A 22,073-nucleotide genomic window follows, 5' to 3' on the forward strand; every position below is an offset into this window, starting at 1 on the left:
CGTATGGCACACGTGATAGTAGTCTAGTCATAGATTCTACGTCTCTGTGGTCTAGTCGTGATCTCCATAGGCCCAATAGTGTAACCAGAAATGTTGAGTACCCTAAAGTTTTATTGCAGAAAATACAATAGGCCTAATGAATTTAGCTTGGTTGCCCAACAATGCAATTTGCATAATTAGCATACCGGTAAATATATTGTTAAGGTAAGACTAGTTGAATAGACAAAACAATTAAAAGAATAGATATCACCATGAAACTTTCTCAGTTGATTACTGATGATGAGAGAAGAAAAAAATGTATCGTGTGTTTTTTTTGTATTTTGATGTTTAGATATGCAAATAAGGGCATACATAATCAATTATCCGCTAATTTGCATACACACCAAATCACCTTAATATAGTGAACTCAGGCTGAAAATAACTTTTCCGTGGGTGAAATATGTATATTTGGGTGTTGGGTTGGTGAAAACCTTCTGAGTAACCTGGTCAAGAGGGAGTTTTGTCCTGGATACATGCCCTGTGCAATTTACTGTATATAAATTGCACAGGAAGGTGATTTGGTGTGTATGCAAATTAGCGCATAATTGATAATGTATGCCCTCATTTGCATATCTAAACATCAAAACACAAAACACAAACAATACAATTTGTTCTTCTCTCAACATCAATAATTAACTGAGGAAGTTTCATGCTGATATCTATTATTGTAAACGTTCAGGCTATTCACCTGTAGTAGTCTTACCATAATAATATATTTATGCTAATTATGCAAATTGCTGAAAGTGCAACTTTGGGCAACCAAGCTAAATTCTATCCATTAGGCCCATAGATGATATTTCTGCAATAAAACTTTAAGGTACTCAACATTTCCGGGTTCATGAAATCACGACTAGACTATAGGGCATTTTATTACATCGGAATCATTGGTCCCGTTTGTTGACCACAGACTTAGAATAAAGTTTATATAGGCTAGGTCTGTGGAGGTATCCTAGGTCTGTGTTGCTAACTTAAATATCTAAATGTGAAACCGAAAGATCATCATATGAGACTTCAAGATTGGGTGGACATCTGTCTTTTGCTATTCAAATAGTGCAGTGGCTGTAAACACTGCACGGAAAGACCAACTTAAGAAAACACAACCAACAGAGAACAGACATAGGAATGACACCTCCCAACCCTATAGCCCTAGATTTTCTGAATAAAATTGCTGAAAGAAACTGTTAGTTCTGTTACGGCCCCATCTAGGCTACCGCACCGTTTTGAACAAAAAAGAGACACTGTAAGAATAAATCTGCTTAACAAACTGTATTTAATCTCCACATTAAACATACTAAAACAAGCTATTAGAAGCCATGAAAGAACAGAGGTGTCAAAAGTAAAAGTACAAGTGAAAAAAAGAAACAAACTTCCATCACTTCAAGTCACTTCAACTGTTTTACCAGTTTACCTGTGTACTTTTCTTGTGATCACCGAACTACTCTGCACTGGTTGGATCAAGTTCGTGTTGGGTCCTTGTTAGGTTTTCAGTGTTTTTCAGTAACAACACAGTCTATCTATCTCATTAGGTACAATGGTGTAAATGGTGTAACAGCTATGTAATGCCATGTGCTAGTGTTGTAATTACATCACAAAAGTACTTTTACTTTTACTGTTGACACCTCTGCGAAAGAACATAATTCTACGTTCTCAATGTGTTAACATCTGATGCTGTGTTGTGATTTACAAACAGCAAGATTTCCCTTAATAGGCCTAACTGTTTGAGTGTCTTACAATACAATAAATTCCTCTTGATGATGAAAGTAAAGTGAAAGAAATGGACATAGAATGTGTTTTATTGTCACATAGGCATATTCATGGGGTCACAGTTTTTTTTAAAAAAACAATACACAATGCAATGCAAACACATTCATCTAATGTCCATCTAATTTGTTCACCCTTAAAATGCATCTCCTGTAATAAAATTTACAGACAAAATGCCACTTTCGATCCATTATTTACCTCTAGCCCAGGGTAGATGGGCTTAGAGAAGCTGGCCAGTTCTGTATGCAGATGCTGCATTGTATCGGTGACACAGTAGAAGGACATTACGCCTGCATTAGTATCGACAAACACTCCTATCCTGGAGAGGTAAGGTAATGGTGACAAGATAATCTCTGTGCTGTTGTGTTGGAAGTAGAAATGTGACTTTGATAAGGTTAGACACCAAGAGTGTGTGTTGCCGCCAAATAAGGTCTTGGTACCAGACCCGTTTCTCTCAATGTCTTTAAATGCGACTGCGATCTTCACACCCGGTCCTTCCCACTCCACCTCCCAGTAGCTGCGGCCGTGCACAGCCTCATTGCACAGCACTTGTGGCCTGCTGTCAAATCTTTCAGGATGGGCTGGATATGACTGCCTAGCTGTAGTCCATGAAACATGTCTTTTGCCGTTTCTTAAGCAGAGCCATGGATAGATTGTGTTGGAGTCCAGAGTAAGTGATTTGCGATCTAAGGAAGATAAAATGAAAGCGTAAAAGTGAAAGCCCAACTGGGAAACTCCAACTCCCATTGTCATTGTGACACATCACTCCACAGCACACAAGTGAACACTGCACACTGCACACAAAGCATTTATGCCTCACCTGTGCAAGGGGGCAGACCTAAATGGCGCCCCTTGCGAGCAGTGCGGCGGGACCGTACCATGCTCAGGGTACCTCAGTCAATGAGGAGGATGGGGGAGAGCACTGATTGATTACTACCCCCACCAACCTGGCAGGTCAGGAGTCAACCTTTGGGCAACAAGTCTGACACCTAAACCACTTCCCCATGACTGCCCATAAAATGATCATCGTAAAATTATCACTGAGCAATCAGAGGTAGCCACTTGCCTCCCTTGCCAAATACATGTGATGATTGACATGTTTGACTCCACCTGAAGTACAGACAGACAGTCAGACTGGGTCATTGCAACATCTGGCCCAACCTTCTCCGATGGTGGCAATTAATAAACACTATTTAAAATGTCATGGAAGGTGGTGAAAATTAACAGCTGTTTCATGCAGATTATACATATTGCAGTGTTTCAGCAACACAGCTCAATAAAAGAAAACTTCTTTCAATTACGAAGTGTCACAATTGATTTCTGGTATCCATGCAAAATGCATGTAAGTAATGCCATTTTCCAAGGGCAGAAAATGTTAATACGTAGGTGCACAAGATAACTTGAAAGCAAGTAGGCCTATGTTTTGTCTTCCTAAGAGATTCGGGAAATCGATCCTACAATGTAGAGCAGGGGTGTCAAACTCAAATTGACTGAGGGCCAAAATCAAAATCTGGAACGAAGACGCGGGTCGAATTCTACAATTATTTTTGAAAATGGACTAAAATTGTGCATACATGCACTTCATACTTCATATGCATGCACATAAACTCTTTCCCATGATATTTGTAAGTTAAAATGTGTCTGCACATCCTGTGACAGCAAATTTCATGTTAAAGTCGTTGCGCTATACATTAATGGTGTATGTGGGACAACTGTAATAGACATTTGAAATGGTCTCGCGGGCCTAATAAAATGGCTCCGCGGGCCAAATTTGGCCCCCAGGCCTGAGTTTGACATCCCTGCTGTAGAGGGTGTACTTAATGAGATCCTGTATATTACATAATGGAAATGCATACATATAAGATTATTACTATTCCACACATTGTTCTTGATTGAATACATGTGCATCCCTCTGTCTGTTGGTCTTTCTTCCATCTTTCTGTTGCAAATGTGACTTACATTTTAGGAATTCTTCCCTGGTCTTGGGTAGGAATACCTTCATATCCGTTACTGTAAATCAAGTAAACAGGAAACTTTTGATGTATTCAGATGATATTCCTCATATTCAGAAATAAACAAAAAGAATACTTGTACATACCGCGTTCTATCAATGTTGACATTTTACTGTTCATTAAATCTTTAAATGCTTCATTCATTTCAGAGACTGCCTTCTCAGTCTCTTCAGAGGATGCAATGAAAAACTTGGTCGGCAATTCAGCTTCGGTGTTGGAACAAATTGACTGCATAACCTACAAAAGGATTGGTAGGCATGTGTCAGTTGGGTTGTATTTTCTGAAAAATACTAGAATGTGTCATGAATGTTACCTGCAAAAAATAAATATCATTTTCTGTCTGTGGAAGCCGTCCGAGTTCTGCATCCTTCTTCTTTAGCTCAGCAATCTCTTGCTCCAGCTGATGAATAAACCTTTCATCCTGGTCCGTCTCCGTGATCTCTTGATCTTTGATCAGCTTTATTACTTCAGAAAATCGTCTTTCAATGAAGCTGATCATTTCCTTACTGGTCTTCTCACAGTCTGCTACGGCTCTCCCACTTGAGATCTGCCAGAAACAGAAAGAGAAAAAATATATAACTAAAATATCTGACCATTCACCAGAATGAATGCTTAGTGTGACGGAGGTAATCAGTTAATCAGTCCTAAAAAATGCTTCATGGTTCTACGAAAACAAAAAAATATTTGCAACCCATTCAAATGTGTATCTCAATGCATACTTTACCATAGTAATTGCCACTGTAAATATATGTTCTGAGCTGACGGTTGCAACTTACCTTGAAACTATTCAGAGCTGATTTCAGTCTACTGACTTCTGTCACTTTTGCCTGGATGCTTTGTTTACATCTCATCTGAGCTGCAGGAAACTCCCTCTCCTAAAATGTATAGTAATTGTTGAGAATGTTACACACAGAGATATAAAGACAGGCCTACATGCCTGGCCTAGTAGACCATATTAATAGGATGTATTATACAGAACTTACAGTTACAAAAAATGCTCCCTTCAGCGCCAACATGGTAAGAGCACCAACTTCGTTTTAATTCTCACTCAGTCACTCTCCTTGTGGTGGCAGTTATGGTAAGAGATTTAGACTGGTGGTCCACACACACTATTCCCCTCAAAGTGCCTTCCCAGCTGCTTATAATTCAAGCAGGAAATGATTTTATCGTGTGCATTATTGTGCTTTATAATTGCGATATCCTAATAAAATTTCAGGGCATTCAGTATACCAACCTAAAATGGATTGATCTATTATTTAGAATAGCACAGATATACAGTAGGCCTATATACCACCACAAAGACTACACCACTGACAATGACCATATCAAAAATAGTTATTCCTTGTTGGGCAGTTTTGCTATCTGTTATTAACTCCTACACTAATGTGTCAAAATGTGAGCCTTTTAGTAGTATCACATTTCAGTTCAACTGGTTATAGTCTACAAAACAACTAGTCGTAGGCTATGAGCTATATAATGTCTTACCTGTTTATATGATCTCTCGGCTGTTGCTGAAACTGTATCATGTCCTTTGTGCTCATCCATGGCGCACAGCATGCATATGGAGGTCTGGTCAGTGCGACAGAAGACTTCCAGCAGTTTGTCATGCAGAGAGCAGATAAGATCCTCTAGTTTAACAGTAGCATCAATCACTTTGTGTTTCTTGCCTAGGGTTAGATCATTGTGAACTCCGAAGTGAGTTTCACAGTAAGAGGACAGACACACCAGGCATGACTTCACAGCCTTCCGTTTTCTCCCAGTGCAGACATCACACTCCACGTCTCCAGGTCCAGCATATTGGGCAGCAGGTGCAGTTGCAGATGCAGAGTGGACTCCCAGAAGCTTCAGCTTCTCCATCACTTCAGCCAACATTGTGTTTCTGCTCAAGACTGGCCTTGGAGTGAAGGTCTGTCTGCACTGCGGGCAGCTGTAGACTCCCTTTGGATCCTCTTGGTCCCAGCAACCTGCGATGCAGTCCTTACAGAAACTGTGTCCACAGTTAGTAGTCACTGGATCCTTTAGTGGATCCAGGCAGATTACACAGCTGAAGTGGTCCTGACTCCAACCACTTGCCTCTGCCATTCTCACAAACGCCTTTTCTGACCGTTTTTCACTAACTTGTTCACACAAGGAAGAGAAAAAGTTCAGATGACTTCCACGTGCCTCTGAGACAGGCGGGACCAGGCTTTGGTGACACAGCACTTAGCTCTATTGCTCTGTTCTCCTAGCTGTGAAGTTAAAGGATAACTCTTGCCAATATCAATATGCTGTTGTATTGCTCACGCTGCCCTTGACTTGTCAGTAGCCTACCCGGTGATGCTGCATTTTTCAAGTCAGCCCTTTCCAAGATCTGAGCTATTCTAATGGGGGCAGATTTTGTTTACGTTCAAAATTTTCTTAACATAGGCCTACTCCAAATATTATCCCAAAAGGTATAGCTGTTTGTTAGTTGTCTGGTGGTGTTGCATAACCTTTTGGATGTTATTGGGAATAAATCAAGAAGTTTTTCCTGAAATGTAAACAAATACCTTCCCCCATTACAATGACCAGGATCTCGGAGCAGGCTGAAGAAGAAAAAAATCTCAGGTACTGACAAGTCCGGGGTAGTGTGAGCATTACAACTGCATGTCGAAATTGGCAGAAGTTATCCTTTAAGATGGTAAAACAATTTTCTGCCATTGCCCGACTCCCACAAAATCTTAGGCAGTTTGTCTGACTGCACTGAACAGACAGTTGTCTTCCCGGTATGCACAACTCACTGGTAATATGTTGCCACTTGCCACCTCAGACAGGATGGGTGCGTTCGTGAGGGCACATTGTTGCACAATCTGTGCAGCAAGCCTGCCCACTTTAATGCATTTCTTTCTAACCAGAAATGATGCATCCTAATTTCGCAGACTGGGTAGAAATGTGCCATCACGAGCACGACCAGTGACACCAACAACTGCATGTTCCAGCTTAAAAAATGCTTCCAAATGAATAAGAACTCTTCTAGAAGAGGTTCACTGAAATGAAGCGTAATTAGAGTTTTGGGAGCCGAATTGTTTTATTTTTAAATTTTGTCATGGTCTTCCAGTGCCTCATTGTCTATCTCCCTCCCTCTTATTGCGCATATGCTCTGCAATTTTCACAGAGTGAATGTTTTTTTCCCCTTGTCGGCAGGGGTGGATTAATTCAAGGGCCTACCGGGCCCAGGCCCAGGGGACCAGAGGCCCCAAGGGACCAGGCCACGACCAACACTGGCCTTCAAAACTACCTTTGCAATAATAATCTTTCCAAGCTGCTTCATGTGCCAGCCAATATACGTAGTGTGCAATGACCTGTTATAGTTCCTAGGCCAAGCCAGGTCTGGGGGCTAAAGGGCGCCCAGAGGGCCAGAGGCCCCTAAGGGGCCAGGCCAACTTGGCCCCGCAGCCACGATCCAAACCGGCCTCCAAAACCACCTTCACAATAATAATCTTTCCAAGGTGCTTCATGTGCCAGCCAATATAGGGTACAGTGTACAATATAGTGAACTGGTGTAGTCCCATAGACCAAGTCAGGTCTGAGGTCGGGGGGCCCAAGGGGGAAAAAAGGGCCAGAGGCCCGAAGGGGCCAGGCCAACTTGGCCCCATGGCCACAACCCAAACCGGCATTCAAAACCACCTTTGCAATAATCATCTTTCCAATTATTTGAGTTCATGAGTTGCTACCATTGATTGTGGTTGCTACAAAAATGACTGTTGTGTGTAGGCCTACCTACTGTTTGGTGGATTCGGCATTAAGAATTATGCTTTTGGGCTTTCAGTCATGATGGGTAGTAATCTTAGCATAGCGTGACATGCGTGGCCATGTGACATTAATTTTGTCATCTCAACATTTCAAATCTGAGGGAGTGAGTGAGCTATAGTCCTGTCCCACTCTATAGCATGGAAAAGCTGGTGTGTATCGTGTGCAATTACCTGCTAGCTGTGTGCACTATGTACATTTCTCTTAGCATGTCCAATTACCAGGTGCATTTTGTGGGGGGTGTTGAGGGGCCAAGACAGTGTCTGGCCCAGGGGATCATAATTTCTTAATCCGCCACTGCTTGTCGGTGCCTGAATACACCTTTGTCTGAATTTGGCCAAGATGTATAATGAGCATCGGCAAGGGTTACAGACAGCAGCCAAGGAGCAGAAACATGATAGGAGCAGATCAGAAACTAAGTGAGAAATACATATGTCTGTGGAGGCGATTGGGAGCCAAAAGAGCCGGCTCCCCGTAGTAAGGAGAGCCAAAAGAACCACATCTCAGAAAAGAGGCAAAATTCCATCACTATCACGATGCGCGCAACTCATATTTTGCCACCTGAGACAGTGGCCAAGTTCGTGACGGCGCATTGTTAAGCAGTCTGCGCAGCGAGCATGGAATGCCCACTGACTGAGTCACTTAAAACCTATGGGGGGGGTGGGGGGGGGGGGGGGGGGGGGGGGGGGGGGGGGGGGGGGGGGGGGGGGGGGGGGGGGGGGGGGGTTCCCAACAAAGCTCAAACCAAACCTACACCCTTGAACATAATAGCCTAATACTGGAAGAAGTATTTGGCTGTGTGGTCTCGTTCTGAACCCTTGTCGCATTCTCTTTTCTCCATTTAAATGTAGTAAGTTATAAATTATAAATTATCAAGAGACTATAATTTCAATGTGCAGTAGGCCTATCAACAAGACAACTTATGTTCACATGTTCACCCTCTGTAGGCTAACGTCCACTTTGTGTGGAATCTGTTGAACAATAAGCTCACAGACTTGCGCAGAACCTATGAGAGAATTAAACAAACAAAAAGGTGTTTGGCCAAATAAAAAGTGCAATTATAATGGAACATCCTATTTAAATTTTGAGGTCCTAGTCTAATATTTCTCTTTTAAGCACCCATTCTCATTTTTGGACTAATTGACTAATTGATCTGTCATTCAATATGAGAGCTCTCTCTCTCTCTCTCTCTCTCTCTCTCTCTCTCTCTCTCTCTCTCTCTCTCTCTCTCTCTCTCTCTCTCTCTCTCTCTCTCTCTCTCTCTCTCTCTCTCTCTCTCTCTCTCTCTCTCTCTCTCTCTCACACACACACACACACACACACACACACACACACACACACACACACACACACACACACGCGAGGAGTAGAGTTCAGCACCCTGAAAAATAGGTTATCTTCCATCACACGTCTTTGTAGTCCCCTCCTTTCCCACAAACTCTATTCCCCCTCTTCTCCCACAAATACTATTGCCCCTCTGTGTATTCCACCCCCCTCTCCTCTCCTCTCCCTTTCCACAAACTTAATTCCTCCTCTCTCCCTCTCCTTTAACCTGTCCTTCCACTATCTCTCTTTCCACTTTCTCCCCCTCTTCTCTCTCTCCCATGTACTCTATCCCCCTCAACTCTCTCTCCCTCTATGTCACCCTTTCCACTCCTCCCATACTCTCTCATTCCTCGTTCTCCCTCCTCTCTCCTTCAGTTGCTTCTTGTGGCTGGCTGCGCTGACTCATTGTCGGTGTGCAGTTCTTCCAAAAGCTTATCTAGTCCTTCCTGCCTGCCCATCCCATCCACCCACTCCATCCACTCATCCACAGACTCCAAGCTAGCCTGCCGGCCTGCCTTCTCTCCGGCTCCCTCATCCTCCCACTGCTTTTGGATACCTCCATCCACCCATGAGCCCTGTAGCTCTGAACCCAGACAAGAAGATGATGAAGCAGTCCCTGGGTGGTGACAGATTAGGGGGCCCGTCGTGCTGCCCGGCATGGAGCATGAATACTATGGCCCTGGTGTTTTCCCTCATGGTAGGTAGGTTGGATGCCGCCGTGGGATTTTACGATCTACTTTAATTTTGTAGTCTTTGATGGAGGTGACAGAAGTAAAGTAATAGAAAAGTAAAAAGGCTACCAACCTGCTTATTAAATGGTAGAAGCATTTACTGTATTGCTGTGCAACGGTTCATGATAGTACTGTATTCCATCCAACACTTCTGCATGACATCAGGTCCCTACCCATACAGGCAACTTTGCTATAAATGCATTTGTAACGTTATCACTTTTAGATTAAAAAACACAAATATTCAAACGAATCCTGATTTTTTGGCCCAACCTCTATTGAAGTCTGTTCTGTATTAAGATAGTCTTTTCAAGGGAGCCCTATTAGGCAAATGCCCTTGAGGAGTTGTCTATATGCATGTGTTGTGTGAGTTATAATTTTGCACAAAAATACAAGACTCAGTTCATTCACCAGTATTTAGGCTACCAGGATTTATTGCCATGACCAGAGAGTATAGACAGAGATACAGATCAGGCTTTTATTTGAATCATACATCCAGTCTCATAATTCAAACAATATACAGGTGAATGTATGTAGGCTACAGTATAATCAAAATGTCAGGACATCAATAACAGATTGATTTTACTAATGGACAAAAATGTCAAACCAGATAACTGGAACATTACATTACTATTTGTTACACTGACCCTCAGGTTTGTTTTCTGTTTTAAGAAATTCTCCATGATCAATTATCAAAAATGCCCTTCAGCACAGTCCTTACTTCTTTTAAATTGTTTTTAACCTGTTCGTCATTATTCCACCTCTGACGAGCTTTTTCATCAATATAGGAGTTCTGCTCAACAAAAGTATTCACAAACTTATGGATATCTTGTTGATCAGGCTTTGTCCCTGCAAGGATGTGGCATAGATATGTTACACATTTATTAACCAAATCCAATTTCTTCTTTCCAAATACATCTGCATTCTGATCACCCTCACCATTACTCTCAGGGCCAAAAGCTGTTAGAGACTCCTTAATCCCACTGTCCTTGAAGATGCCAATATTTTTTACTGTGTCAGGTACACCTAAATTTAACCGTTCATAAAATTCCTTCATTATGTCCCCAAAAAGATGGTGTAGCCCATTGTTAATAACATGGTCGTATTTCTTCTGCTCGGGTGCACGCTTTTCAAGTTGGTGTTCTTCAGAGTTTACTGCATTGTTTAATTTTGTAACTGGAGAATCTGTAAAACAAAAATATCAATATTAGTATAGTTTTGTTATTATTACTAGTAGTAGTAGTAAAGTAGAAATATGAAAGTAGTATTTCCCAAACTTTCAAGTTCAACATCAGAAATGACCTCCAGTAAAATGATCATGACTAGTCGCTGTCCTTTCTTAGGTGACATACATGTGCAGATTAATTTCCCCTTTAAACATTTAGTTTTTTACAACTCTTTGGACCTCTTTGTGTAAAGTAGTAGATGATCTATGCAATATGGCCTAAGTGATGACTTTAGTACTATGACATTTCACTCAAATGAAGTTTCAAATTATCATTATTGTTATTATTATATTATTACACTTCACCCAATTGTGAATTTCTTCTCAAATTGTTTTACCCACTTGGTGAATGTCCTGGGGGTGGTGGTGAACAATGAACCTCTCCAATGAGAAGACAAAGCTGTGGTGTAAAAAATATGAAATCAGAGATACTCAAAAGTTACAGATTTTATACTTAAAAGATACTTAAAAAGTTACTGATGGTTAAAATAATATCTCAGGAGACTGAACATTCAGGTGAGTACATAGAGGAGGAGCATCCATAAACAGACAATGGATCATTCAACAAGCTACCATCGATGAGCTTAGTTATTTTATTCTGAAGAGTATTAAATCAGTTAACCCAATATTCAGATCTACTTCATGACTTAAGGAGTCTTTTAATGTAAGGGTATTTCCACATACCTTTTACATCTTAAGCAACACTTACACGGAGCCTTACACACTTTGCCCTTTGTTGTACTTGATAGAAATACTTGTAATATTAAAATGAATTATAATAGTTAGCATGCTTTTTCTCACTGATAGCTGAACGACCTCAGTGTGTTTGGTCAACAGAGTTGGGTCCACTTGCAAAATAATACAGTGTGAAAGCGAACTGCACTAAAATGAGAAGAAATTGCCCTCTGGAAACGTGGACCAAAAACTGAACTAATAGACAAGAGTTCTTCACATTGGTGTCATTTACATGGGAGTTGAAGGTGAAGATTGTGCACATCCCAGGAAAAGGTGCAGGACAAAGGCTGACTGTAGTTTCGGAGAGAGAGGTCCGCACACTTAAAATCCTTTTTGTTTTCTTTTATTATTTCATGGCTGGATTACGTTTCGAAGAGAATTAATGAAGTAATAAATGGAAACAAAAAGGATTTTAAGTGTGCGAACCTCTCTCTCCAAAACTAACGTCATTTACATGGGACCCTTTAAGTGTAACCAAACCCTTTAACTGTAACCAAAAAGTGAACAGAAAAATAACTCTTGTAAAGAAAAGTCACAGGACGGTTCGATTCTGAGCGGTCTGGGTACGGTTTTGAGCATTCACATATGCACAGAAAACACTGAGCCACATTTTTTTAGTTAGGTTCAATGGCTGAAAGAGACAATTAGCTCGTTCGTGATGGCGCAGGAGGCAGCAGTCTCCAGAGGAGGCACTTAGAAATTTCTAATGGTGAAGTGTGCATGTACACTGTGCAGATTGCTGCTGCATATGGCATCACAAACAGGACCAACGAGTGAAAATGCCTTTAGTTGACTGAGATCAATTCATTTACAGGAGACTGTGAAAATACCCTTAGCTGTAAGCAACTGCAGTTTTTTTTTCTAATTTGTAAATGTTTAGCTTTTTTTCCTAAAAAAAATGTCAGTTGTGGCCTGATGTAAAGAAAGCAGGAGCCAGAATATCAGACAAAAGCTGAAGAAGAATTTTGGAAGAACAATGAAATGTTTCCAAGCTCCAAAGAAAAGTAATTTTGCTAAGGTTACAAATTGCGATATATATGGGAAAATGGCAAATTCATGACATTATCTTTACTTTGTAACTCACCATAATGAAAAGCTTCCTTGTCATGACTTTGTCAGGATGGCTTCTGCAAGTCCTTTGGAGAAGTAATAATGTACTGCTAAGTACACATTCACAAAGAAACATGTTACAAGACTTAAGAAATACTTTTGTATTAACCAGTGGGGGAAACATTTACCTTAATTGAAGATTCAGCTCTGTAAAGTCTTCGACCTGTGCAAATGGAGAAGTTGGGCTGCAGTGACCTATTAAGGCCCGTCAAAGGGGGAGTTGCCCTACAATCACATGATCAACTTTTAAGGGTGCCACTGTGCAAACATATCGATTGCCCAGAACAGCCAATGTTACAAATTAATTGTGATCCTATCCAAATAGTATACATAGTATAGGCACAAAAATGTGTCACATCACAATAAAACACAGTCTAGGACACAGGCCTAGCCATGACCATAATGCATATATCTACTTCCAGACAAATACACATAAAGCCAGAGAGAGAGAGAGAGAGAGAGAGAGAGAGAGAGAGAGAGAGAGAGAGAGAGAGAGATTCAAATAAGGCTTCTCAACAAGAGCAGAGCAACTTTACTGGGATACAAGGGATAATCCTTCTGCGGCAGCCTATATTGTATCCCCGTACTGGCCAATGTGCTTATCTGGGCAGTCATGGGTGAGCGGTTAGGGCGTCAGACTTGCATCCCAGAGGTTGCCGGTTCGACTCCCGACCCGCCAGGTTGGTGGGGGGAGTAATCAACCAGTGCTCTCCCCCATCCTCCTCCATGACTGAGGTACCCTGAGCATGGTACCGTCCCACCGCACTGCTCCCCATGGGGCGCCACTGAGGGCTGCCCCCTTGCACGGGTGAGGCATAAATGCAATTTCGTTGTGTGCAGTGTGCTGTGGAGTGCTGACTGGCCAATGTGCTTATCTGGGCAGTCATGGGTGAGCGGTTAGGGCGTCAGACTTGCATCCCAGAGGTTGCCGGTTCGACTCCCGACCCGCCAGGTTGGTGGGGGGAGTAATCAACCAGTGCTCTCCCCCATCCTCCTCCATGACTGAGGTACCCTGAGCATGGTACCGTCCCACCGCACTGCTCCCCATGGGGCGCCACTGAGGGCTGCCCCCTTGCACGGGTGAGGCATAAATGCAATTTCGTTGTGTGCAGTGTGCTGTGTTCACTTGTGTTCACTTGTGTGCTGTGGAGTGCTGTGTCACAATGACAATGGGAGTTGGAGTTTCCCAATGGGCTTTCACTATTAGATGTCTTACTTTTTTGTTGTTTATTTACAGAATTCATGCTACCCATTCATGGATGTTGCCTTTTTCATGAATACCAAAATTCTAAGTATTCATTATGATTGGGGAAATTGCACTTTTCATACATGAAAAGGGGGATCTTCTCCATGGTCCGCCATTTTGAATTTCCAGAAATAGACATTTTTAGCTGCAAAACTTACTGTACTTTGGTTATACTAGTAAATATTTGTTCATTATTATTTAGTTAATATTGACGAAAAGATCATATTTGGTAATAGGCAGCACAGTTCCAATGAGCAGCATAGGTGCAGTACCCATTCTGGACATATTCTACACAGTGCACCTTTAATGCTGATGCTAATTCCTAACCATTGTGTGAGTCTTGAATTCTCGTCTCAAATGCACCCACTTCGGATATTATCACACGATTGAATAGGCAATATCAGTTGATAATGGTGTTGACCGTCTGCATGCACAGCGAAATGGTTCACCGCTCACCTCTTTGCTTTCTATTTTTTCTATTGAGTGAATATATTCACATAGCTTAGTGGAGTATAAGATTCGCAGGTCCTTTTGAAGCTTGTTCCACGTGTAGGGGGCAGATAAAGGCTCTTTTTTCCAGAAGCATTTGAATCGTCAGGACATCCTATAGGGCTAGAAGCATATTCTCTGACGTTTGACAGAGGGTGTTTTTTGTTGTAACAATGTTGACAGTGTTGTTGCACGTTGCAAAGCATGTAGGAACAAGGACATTTTCTGGGAAATCTGGAAAAGTTGTTGAACACAGACATGTCTGACAGTATCCCATCGTAGGATAGGACCGTTTTACATACACGTCTGACAGAACATCCTACTGTAGGATGCTTTTACAATGTACCGTTTGTCAGAACACTGGCACGTCAAGCCCAACCAACTCCTGCTGCTGTGTATTGAAAGCTACACAAGGCACCAGCACTAGTCCAGCTATCTATACCAGCAGCGCAAGACAGTAACCAGCTATTGTAAGTGTAATATTACCATTTCAACTCTACTGCATACTGTCCCCACATACACCAGTATAGTTTGCGAGTTATCCTATTTTTGCATTACATTTTACTGGTGCTCTTTTGCAGAACGGCTTACAGCAAGTTACAGGTACATTTACAACACCAACGTATTCCTAGATAAAGGGTCGTTGGAGGGTTAAGGACAGTGCTTAGGGTGGTGATGACTCAGGTGGTCGAGGAGCCTGTTCAGTAACTAGAAGGTTACAGGTTCAAGCCTTATTCTGTCAAACCACACCGATGTGTCCCTGAGCAAAATACAACCCCCAGTTTGCTCTGGTGGCAGAGGGGTAACTTGTATGCCACCCACTCCCAACATGAGTCAAATAAAGTAAAGCGCTTTAAGAGCTCGGATGAGTGGAGCAGCGCAATAGTAAGTGCAGTCTATTTGCTACACACCACCACACACATTTTATCCCAGTTAATGTAGAAGTCTAATCAACTAATCATCCTTATGATCCGTGCAACAACCATGCTTAATCCAGCCCTGGGAGTAAAGTATAGTTTAGGGGAATTATGGACTTGGTTCCATGAATTTATGCTTTGTAACAGAACAGTTGACAACTATCCATAAAATGACAGAACTCAATACACCAAGTACATGGCAGTCTTCATTACACATCATCTACAATGAGCAACATGTCACTCAAAGATGCTCTGGCACGTTCCTAGATTATAGTATGAGTGTGTGTGTGTGTTTCTTAGCAGCACGTACCTGCTTTACCCAAATTAAGTCAGTTAGTAATGAGTAAAGAGCCCTCCATGGAGAAAACGATGTATGCTAATTCTTCCCTGTGTAAAGAGAAGATGGTGATAGTGAAGTTATGGACTGTTACTAAGAGCAACTGAACTGAGTCCACTTTGCCTGTGTGCAGCTGATTATAAAGGCTGATTATAAACTACAATGGTGTTCATCATCATCAACTTTATTTCCAGACTCGATGTCCAATTCAAATAAGACTCCCATTGGTACATACCCATATAAAAAAGAAAGATTGGACAATAATACATTAAAAATGCTAAATAATTGTATTCAACAATTATATTCTGACTGAAAAAAAAACCTTGTGTGTTCTTCGTCTAGCTTGTCTATTTCTGGAGGTGTATACGATGATGAGTAATATATTGTTTTTTGTTGAACATCAAAACTTGTGTTTGGCTGACATGTTATAATTTATGCTGCCGTATGTTGTCTAACTAGACTACTGCAACGATAAGAGTTGAAATTACATTATTATGCAACTATGGGCTGAGGCCCTGCTTTGAGCTGAACATTCAATCTCTTGGACATGGCCTACATTTATTTTCATGTACATGCATTGCACATTCCTAGCCTGGTTTTACTAGACCACATTAATTACTCCGTAATTCATTTTTGGTCTGTTACCCCCGATGCCCTGGAGCACTTGGATGGAAAGAGTGAGCTCAGCTCTGGTTGAAATTGCCCTGACCAATCGCTGACAGTTGATGTTCATGACATATGTTATTATGCATGTTACATTCCATGCCTTTGGAACAAACAAAAAAGTATAACTGTAACTGTATGAAGAATGTTAGCAACTACAGCAGCAAAGCACACCCTTTCCCTCTGTTCTGTCTTTGTGTGTCCCTTGTGACAATCACCATTTGGGTTGTTCTGACCAACACCAGCCACTAGATGTCATAAGAGAGTCAGAGACAGACAGAGAGAGAGAGAGAGAGACAGAGACAGACAGAGAGAGAGAGAGGCAGAGAGACATCATCTTCCTCCTAGTGGAAGGAGAGGTTAATTAGAAGGGTTGCACTTGCTTGTCAGGTCATGCTCCTGTGTAACTACAGGCCTACTACCTCCATGGTAACTACATTAGAACTTCACATTGGCCATATAAATGTAGCTCTGTAGCAAATATCTAAATGTGCCCAATAAATTGCACCAAACAAATGTTGTTATGGCGTACAAAGCTGTGGATAAGGCACAAGTGTTCACTGCACACAACAAAATTACATTTATGCCTCACCCGTGAAAGGGGGCAGCCCCCAATGGTGCCCCAAGGGAGCAGTGCGGCAGGACGGTACCATGCTCAGGGTACCTCAGTCATGAACGAGCATGGGGGAGAGCACTGGTTAATTACTCCCCCCACCAAGCTGGCGGTCTGGGAGTCAAACCGGCAACCTTTAGGCTATAAGTCTGATACCCTAACCGCTATGACTGCCCTCATTTATAATAGGCATTTTATTACAGTGGAATCCTTGGATCTGTTTGCTGATTTAAATATCTTGATTCTAAATTCGACACCAAAACATCATCACAGGTCACTTCAACAAGGGCCGGACATCTGATAATTGTATGCACTTAACTATAACTATTCTTGTAATTCAGTGGCTGTAAACATGGCACTGAAAGAGGTTTCTCTCTTCAACCATAAAAAAGACACCAGTGAACCAACAAAGACATAACCTCTTGACACCTTCCAAATTAACCACCACTGTCTTAATGATTTTCTTAAAACGGCTGAATAAAACCTTTAGTTCTGTCACTGAAGATCAGTGAATACTGCCCCATCTACGCTACTTTACCACACACCATTTTGGAAAAAGTCCATGAGACACTGCAAGGAGAAATCTGCAAAACAAGCTTTATTTCATCTTCACATTAAACATAATTGGACAAGCTTAAAGCCAAGAAAGAACATATTCTTTTACTTTTTCAATCTGTTCACAATAAGGTTTCCCATAATAACAGTTTGTGTGTCTTACAATACTATACTTTTCTCTTAATGATGGAAGTGAAACAACTGTATTTTATCATCACACACGCATGTGGTTACAGTCTTAAGCTTAAGCTTTCAGTGCTAGTACCTCCAGTGCTACCGAATCTTTGCACATACAACATACTCAGTGTGGAGGTGCTCAAGGGGGAGCAGAGGGCATGTGGAACTGGAACCTCCACACGCTTTTTATCGTCAATCATTTGTAGATGATCATGTCAACATGGACCACAGTGCATTGTGACAAAACTTTATCTTCGCACATTCAACATACTGTATAGCATGCTGCCTGTATTAACCACTGTCCATCAAATAAAAAAACATTTCCTGTGATAACATTTACAGACAAAAGGCCACTTTTGATCCACTATCAACCCAAATCCCAGGATACACAGGTTTGGAGAAGCTGACAAGTTCTGTATGCAGATGTTGCATTGTATCAGAGACACTGTAGAAGGACAGCACGCCTGCATTAAGATCCACAAATACACCTATCCTGGAAAGGTAAGGTGCTGATAGGACCATCTCTGCACTATCATGTTGGAAGTAGGAATTTGAGCTTGAACAGTTTAAACACCAAGAATGCGTATTGCACCCAAATAGGGTCTCAGTATCCCATCCTTTCCTGTTGATGTCTCCATATGCAACAGCAATCTTCACACCCTGTCCTTCCCACTCCACCTCCCAGTAACTGCGCTCATCCACAGCCTCACTGCACAGCACTTGTGGCCAGCTGTCAAATCTCTCAGGGTGGTCTGGGTATGGCTGCGGAGCTGAAGCCCTTGAAACCTCTATATTTTCATTTCCCAAACAGAGCATTGGATGGATTGTGTTGGAGTCCAGAGTAAGTTGTTTGCGATCTAAGAAAGATAAAATGGCCATTATAAAATTATCCCGGTTTGAGGGAACACTAGAGAGGGAATTCTAGAGAGCTCTAAACAAAGATTCCAAAACACCACTAAACAGGTTCTTTAAATTACTCGTTTCATTTACTTTAATATTTTATGGAAATGTATGTAAAATCCTTTTGCTCACATCACAACCATGTACGACCTTCCATAAGAATCAAGCAAAAACTCCATCTTATTCAAAACTCAACAAAAAAGGTAAATGTCACATTGCTATATGCCTGGAACCTGGTGGATATAATGGTTTTGCCCCGACCGCCACCGCAGATATTTCGTGTTAACACAACTTGGATTGCGTTGGATATATACAGTGCTGGCCGAAAGTATTGGCACCCCTTCAATTCTGTCAGATAATCCTGCAATAATTTGTGCAATCACAAATGCTTTGTTATTAATATCTTCATTTGTTTGTCTTGTAATTCAGTGGCTGTAAACATGGCACTGAAAGAGGTTTCTCTATTCAACCATAAAAAGACACCAACAAAGAAATAACCTCTTTTTTCCAGGGTAGTAAATGGTTATCGTTACAGAAGACAACTCAAAGACAAGTGTTCCTCTCTTATATCCTTGAAGAGTTAATTTACTCCCTACGATGTAAGAGGGTGTTCTCACTTTTTTCAGATACTGTATTACTGTATGCATTGTAGTAAATAATGCATTGCGAATGTAACTTACATTTTAGAAATTCTTCCCTGGTCTTGGGCTCATCAGGTAGGAATATCTTCATATCCTTGACTGTAAAAGTAAAAGATGAAATAGAAACGTGTGACGTATTCATGCAATATTCCTCATATTACCAGAAATGAACGAAGTGAATACATACCATGCTTTGCCAATATAGTTATATTTCTTTTCGTGGAATCCGTAAATACGTTGTGTATGTCAGAGACAATTTTCTGAACATTTTCAGAGGATGTATTGAGAATCACAGTGGTTGGCAACTCAGCTTTGGTACTGGCATAGAGAGACTGCAAACGCTGGGAAAAGATTTGTATAGGTTAGGTTGTGTTTAGAGTTTAACTTTTTAAAGATACTTTTGGGTGTTTATGCCTTTAATAAAGACATGACAGCTAAGGAGTACGACAGGAAATGAATGGGAGAAAGATGGGGGAAGGATCAGGATATGACCTCGAACTGGAATCGAACCCGGGTTCCCAGGCATATCATAGCTAACCGAGCCACAGCAGAAGAGTTTAAGTGATGTTACCTGCAAAAAATAAATATGATTTTCTGTCTTTAGAAGCTGTCCGAGCTCTGTATCGTTCTTCTTAAGCTCACCAATCTCTTGTTCCAGTTGATGAAGGAGCTTTTCAGCTCGATCTTTCTCAGTGCCCTCATGAGCCCTGATAAACTTTATTACTGCAGAAAATTGTCTTTCAGTGAAACTGATCATTGCCTTACAGGTCCTCTCACAGTCTGCTACTGCCTTTCCACTTGAAATCTGCAACAAACAGAAAAGGAAAAGTATTAAGGTACAATATCAGACCAGATGCCACCTAGCAGAGTTTGGTGATAGAACATTAGTAAACCTCCTGAAGACTCATGGATGTTGTATCGCTGAGCTATCGGTCTGGGCCTAGCTCAGTGATATCGTACTGTTCTTCCCATGCCAAATTGATGTGTGAACTGTAAGGTCACGGATTCAAGTCCCGGGTGTATGGTATCAGCCTATATTACGGTAATTTCTGTTGGCACAAATAAGACGGTTCCAACCTACCGTGAGATTCTTCAAAGCTGATCTCAGTTTGTGGACCTCTGCCTGTTTTGCCTGGATGCTTTGTTTACATCTCATCTGAGCTGCTGGAAACTCTCCCTCCTAAAATGTAGAGTAATTGTTCAGAAATGCATCTCACATTTCACATTGAGACATTTTAGAGGAAAAATCGTGAGGTAGTCTGTCACACAGCTGAAGCAGACAAGAGGATGGCTGCTAAAATGGGACAACAACCCATATTTTATAAGAAAATCAACTTAAGAATGGATTCATAACAATGAAATACACATTTTGGAATAGTCCAGTCAAAGCCCTGACAAAAAAAACAATTGAGATGATATGGCATGAGCTCAAGAAAGCTATTCACTCCAGACATCCCAGAAACCTTGCTGAAGAGAGGCAGTTTTGTAAAGTTAGAGGGAGACAAGATGCATCCAGATTGTTTTGTTAATCTGATCTACAACTACAGGACACATCTGGTTATTGCGACTAACTGAGGGTTAAAACCTATTGATTGCAAGGGTGTACTTACTTATGCCTTGCTGTCCTGTGAATATTTACATCTTATGGCTAATATTCATGTTTGAGTGAGTTCAGATCAGGAAACACAATGACCAACAATGAAGGGAGATGAGTAATGTCAACTTGCTGTATTTGTAGAGCAATACATCTACAGCATAGGTGGAAAATCTATGGCCCTATTTGCAATTTCATGTTTCTTCCACTCATGTTTCTACCACAAGCACATGTTCATAAATCCCACACTTTGCTCAGGAATTATTTAGCATTGTAAATATTACAGCTTTTTGCCCTGCAATGCCTTACATTACTACATTACAGCAAAACGTAATGCATTACTGCCCAACACTGCAAATGAGATAGGCCTAAATAATGTCTTACCTGTTTATATGATCTCTCGGCTGTTGCTGAAACTGTATCATGTCCTCTGTGTTCGTCCATTACGCACAGCATGCATATGGAGGTCTGGTCAGTGCGACAGAAGACTTCCAGCAGTTTGTCATGCAGAGAGCAGATAAGATCCTCTAGTTTAACAGTAGCATCAATCACTTTGTGTTTCTTGCCTAGGGTTAGATCATTGTGAACTCCGAAGTGAGTTTCACAGTAAGAGGACAGACACACCAGGCATGACTTCACAGCCTTCCGTTTTCTCCCAGTGCAGACATCACACTCCACGTCTCCAGGCCCAGCATATTGGGCAGCAGGTGCAGTTGCAGATGCAGAGTGGACTCCCAGAAGCTTCAGCTTCTCCATCACTTCAGCCAACATTGTGTTTCTGCTCAAGACTGGCCTTGGAGTGAAGGTCTGTCTGCACTGCGGGCAGCTGTAGACTCCCTTTGGATCCTCTTGGTCCCAGCAACCTGCGATGCAGTCCTTACAGAAACTGTGTCCACAGTTAGTAGTCACTGGATCCTTTAGTGGATCCAGGCAGATTGGACAGCTGAAGTGGTCTTTACTCCAAACACTTGCCTCTGCCATTCTCACAAACGCCTTCCCTGACCGCGTTTCACTTTCTGTTTTCACACAAGGAAGAAAGTTGAGTTGACTTGCGCGCGTCACAACGATGGGCGGGGCCAGGCCATGGTGTCACAACTGCACCCTGCTCTCTTGTTCTGTTCCCCTAGCTGTGAAGAGTTAAGATGGTAAAACAATGTTGCGCCATTCCCCGCCACAAAATCTTAGCCAGTTTGTCTGACTGCACTGTGAAGAGGGAGTTGCCCGGTGCGCGAAACTC

The 22,073-nt window shown here is 41.7% G+C and overlaps 2 protein-coding genes across 2 annotated transcripts; both read right to left on the minus strand.

Annotated features, from left to right (window-relative positions):
* Positions 1-1,290: 1,290 nt before the first annotated feature.
* LOC134446201 (tripartite motif-containing protein 16-like) lies at positions 1,291-5,894 on the minus strand. Its single transcript, XM_063195514.1, has 6 exons — positions 5,298-5,894; positions 4,589-4,687; positions 4,126-4,359; positions 3,899-4,049; positions 3,760-3,810; positions 1,291-2,486 (listed from the first exon to the last, which is right to left on the minus strand). Exons 1-6 carry the CDS (start codon positions 5,892-5,894, stop codon positions 1,963-1,965), a joined length of 1,656 nt encoding a protein of 551 aa, XP_063051584.1. The 3' UTR covers positions 1,291-1,962.
* An 11,654-nt stretch (positions 5,895-17,548) lies between these two features.
* Positions 17,549-21,853, minus strand: LOC134445017 (tripartite motif-containing protein 16-like). The gene is made up of 6 exons (XM_063194158.1): positions 21,221-21,853; positions 20,324-20,422; positions 19,814-20,047; positions 19,430-19,583; positions 19,282-19,341; positions 17,549-18,558 (listed from the first exon to the last, which is right to left on the minus strand). The coding sequence occupies exons 1-6, from the start codon at positions 21,815-21,817 to the stop codon at positions 18,038-18,040; spliced, it is 1,665 nt and encodes a 554-aa protein (XP_063050228.1). The 5' UTR covers positions 21,818-21,853; the 3' UTR covers positions 17,549-18,037.
* Positions 21,854-22,073: the final 220 nt, after the last annotated feature.

Source organism: Engraulis encrasicolus, chromosome 3 (genome assembly GCF_034702125.1).
Source record: "Engraulis encrasicolus isolate BLACKSEA-1 chromosome 3, IST_EnEncr_1.0, whole genome shotgun sequence".
In the NCBI taxonomy this organism is placed as follows: Eukaryota; Metazoa; Chordata; class Actinopteri; order Clupeiformes; family Engraulidae; genus Engraulis; species Engraulis encrasicolus.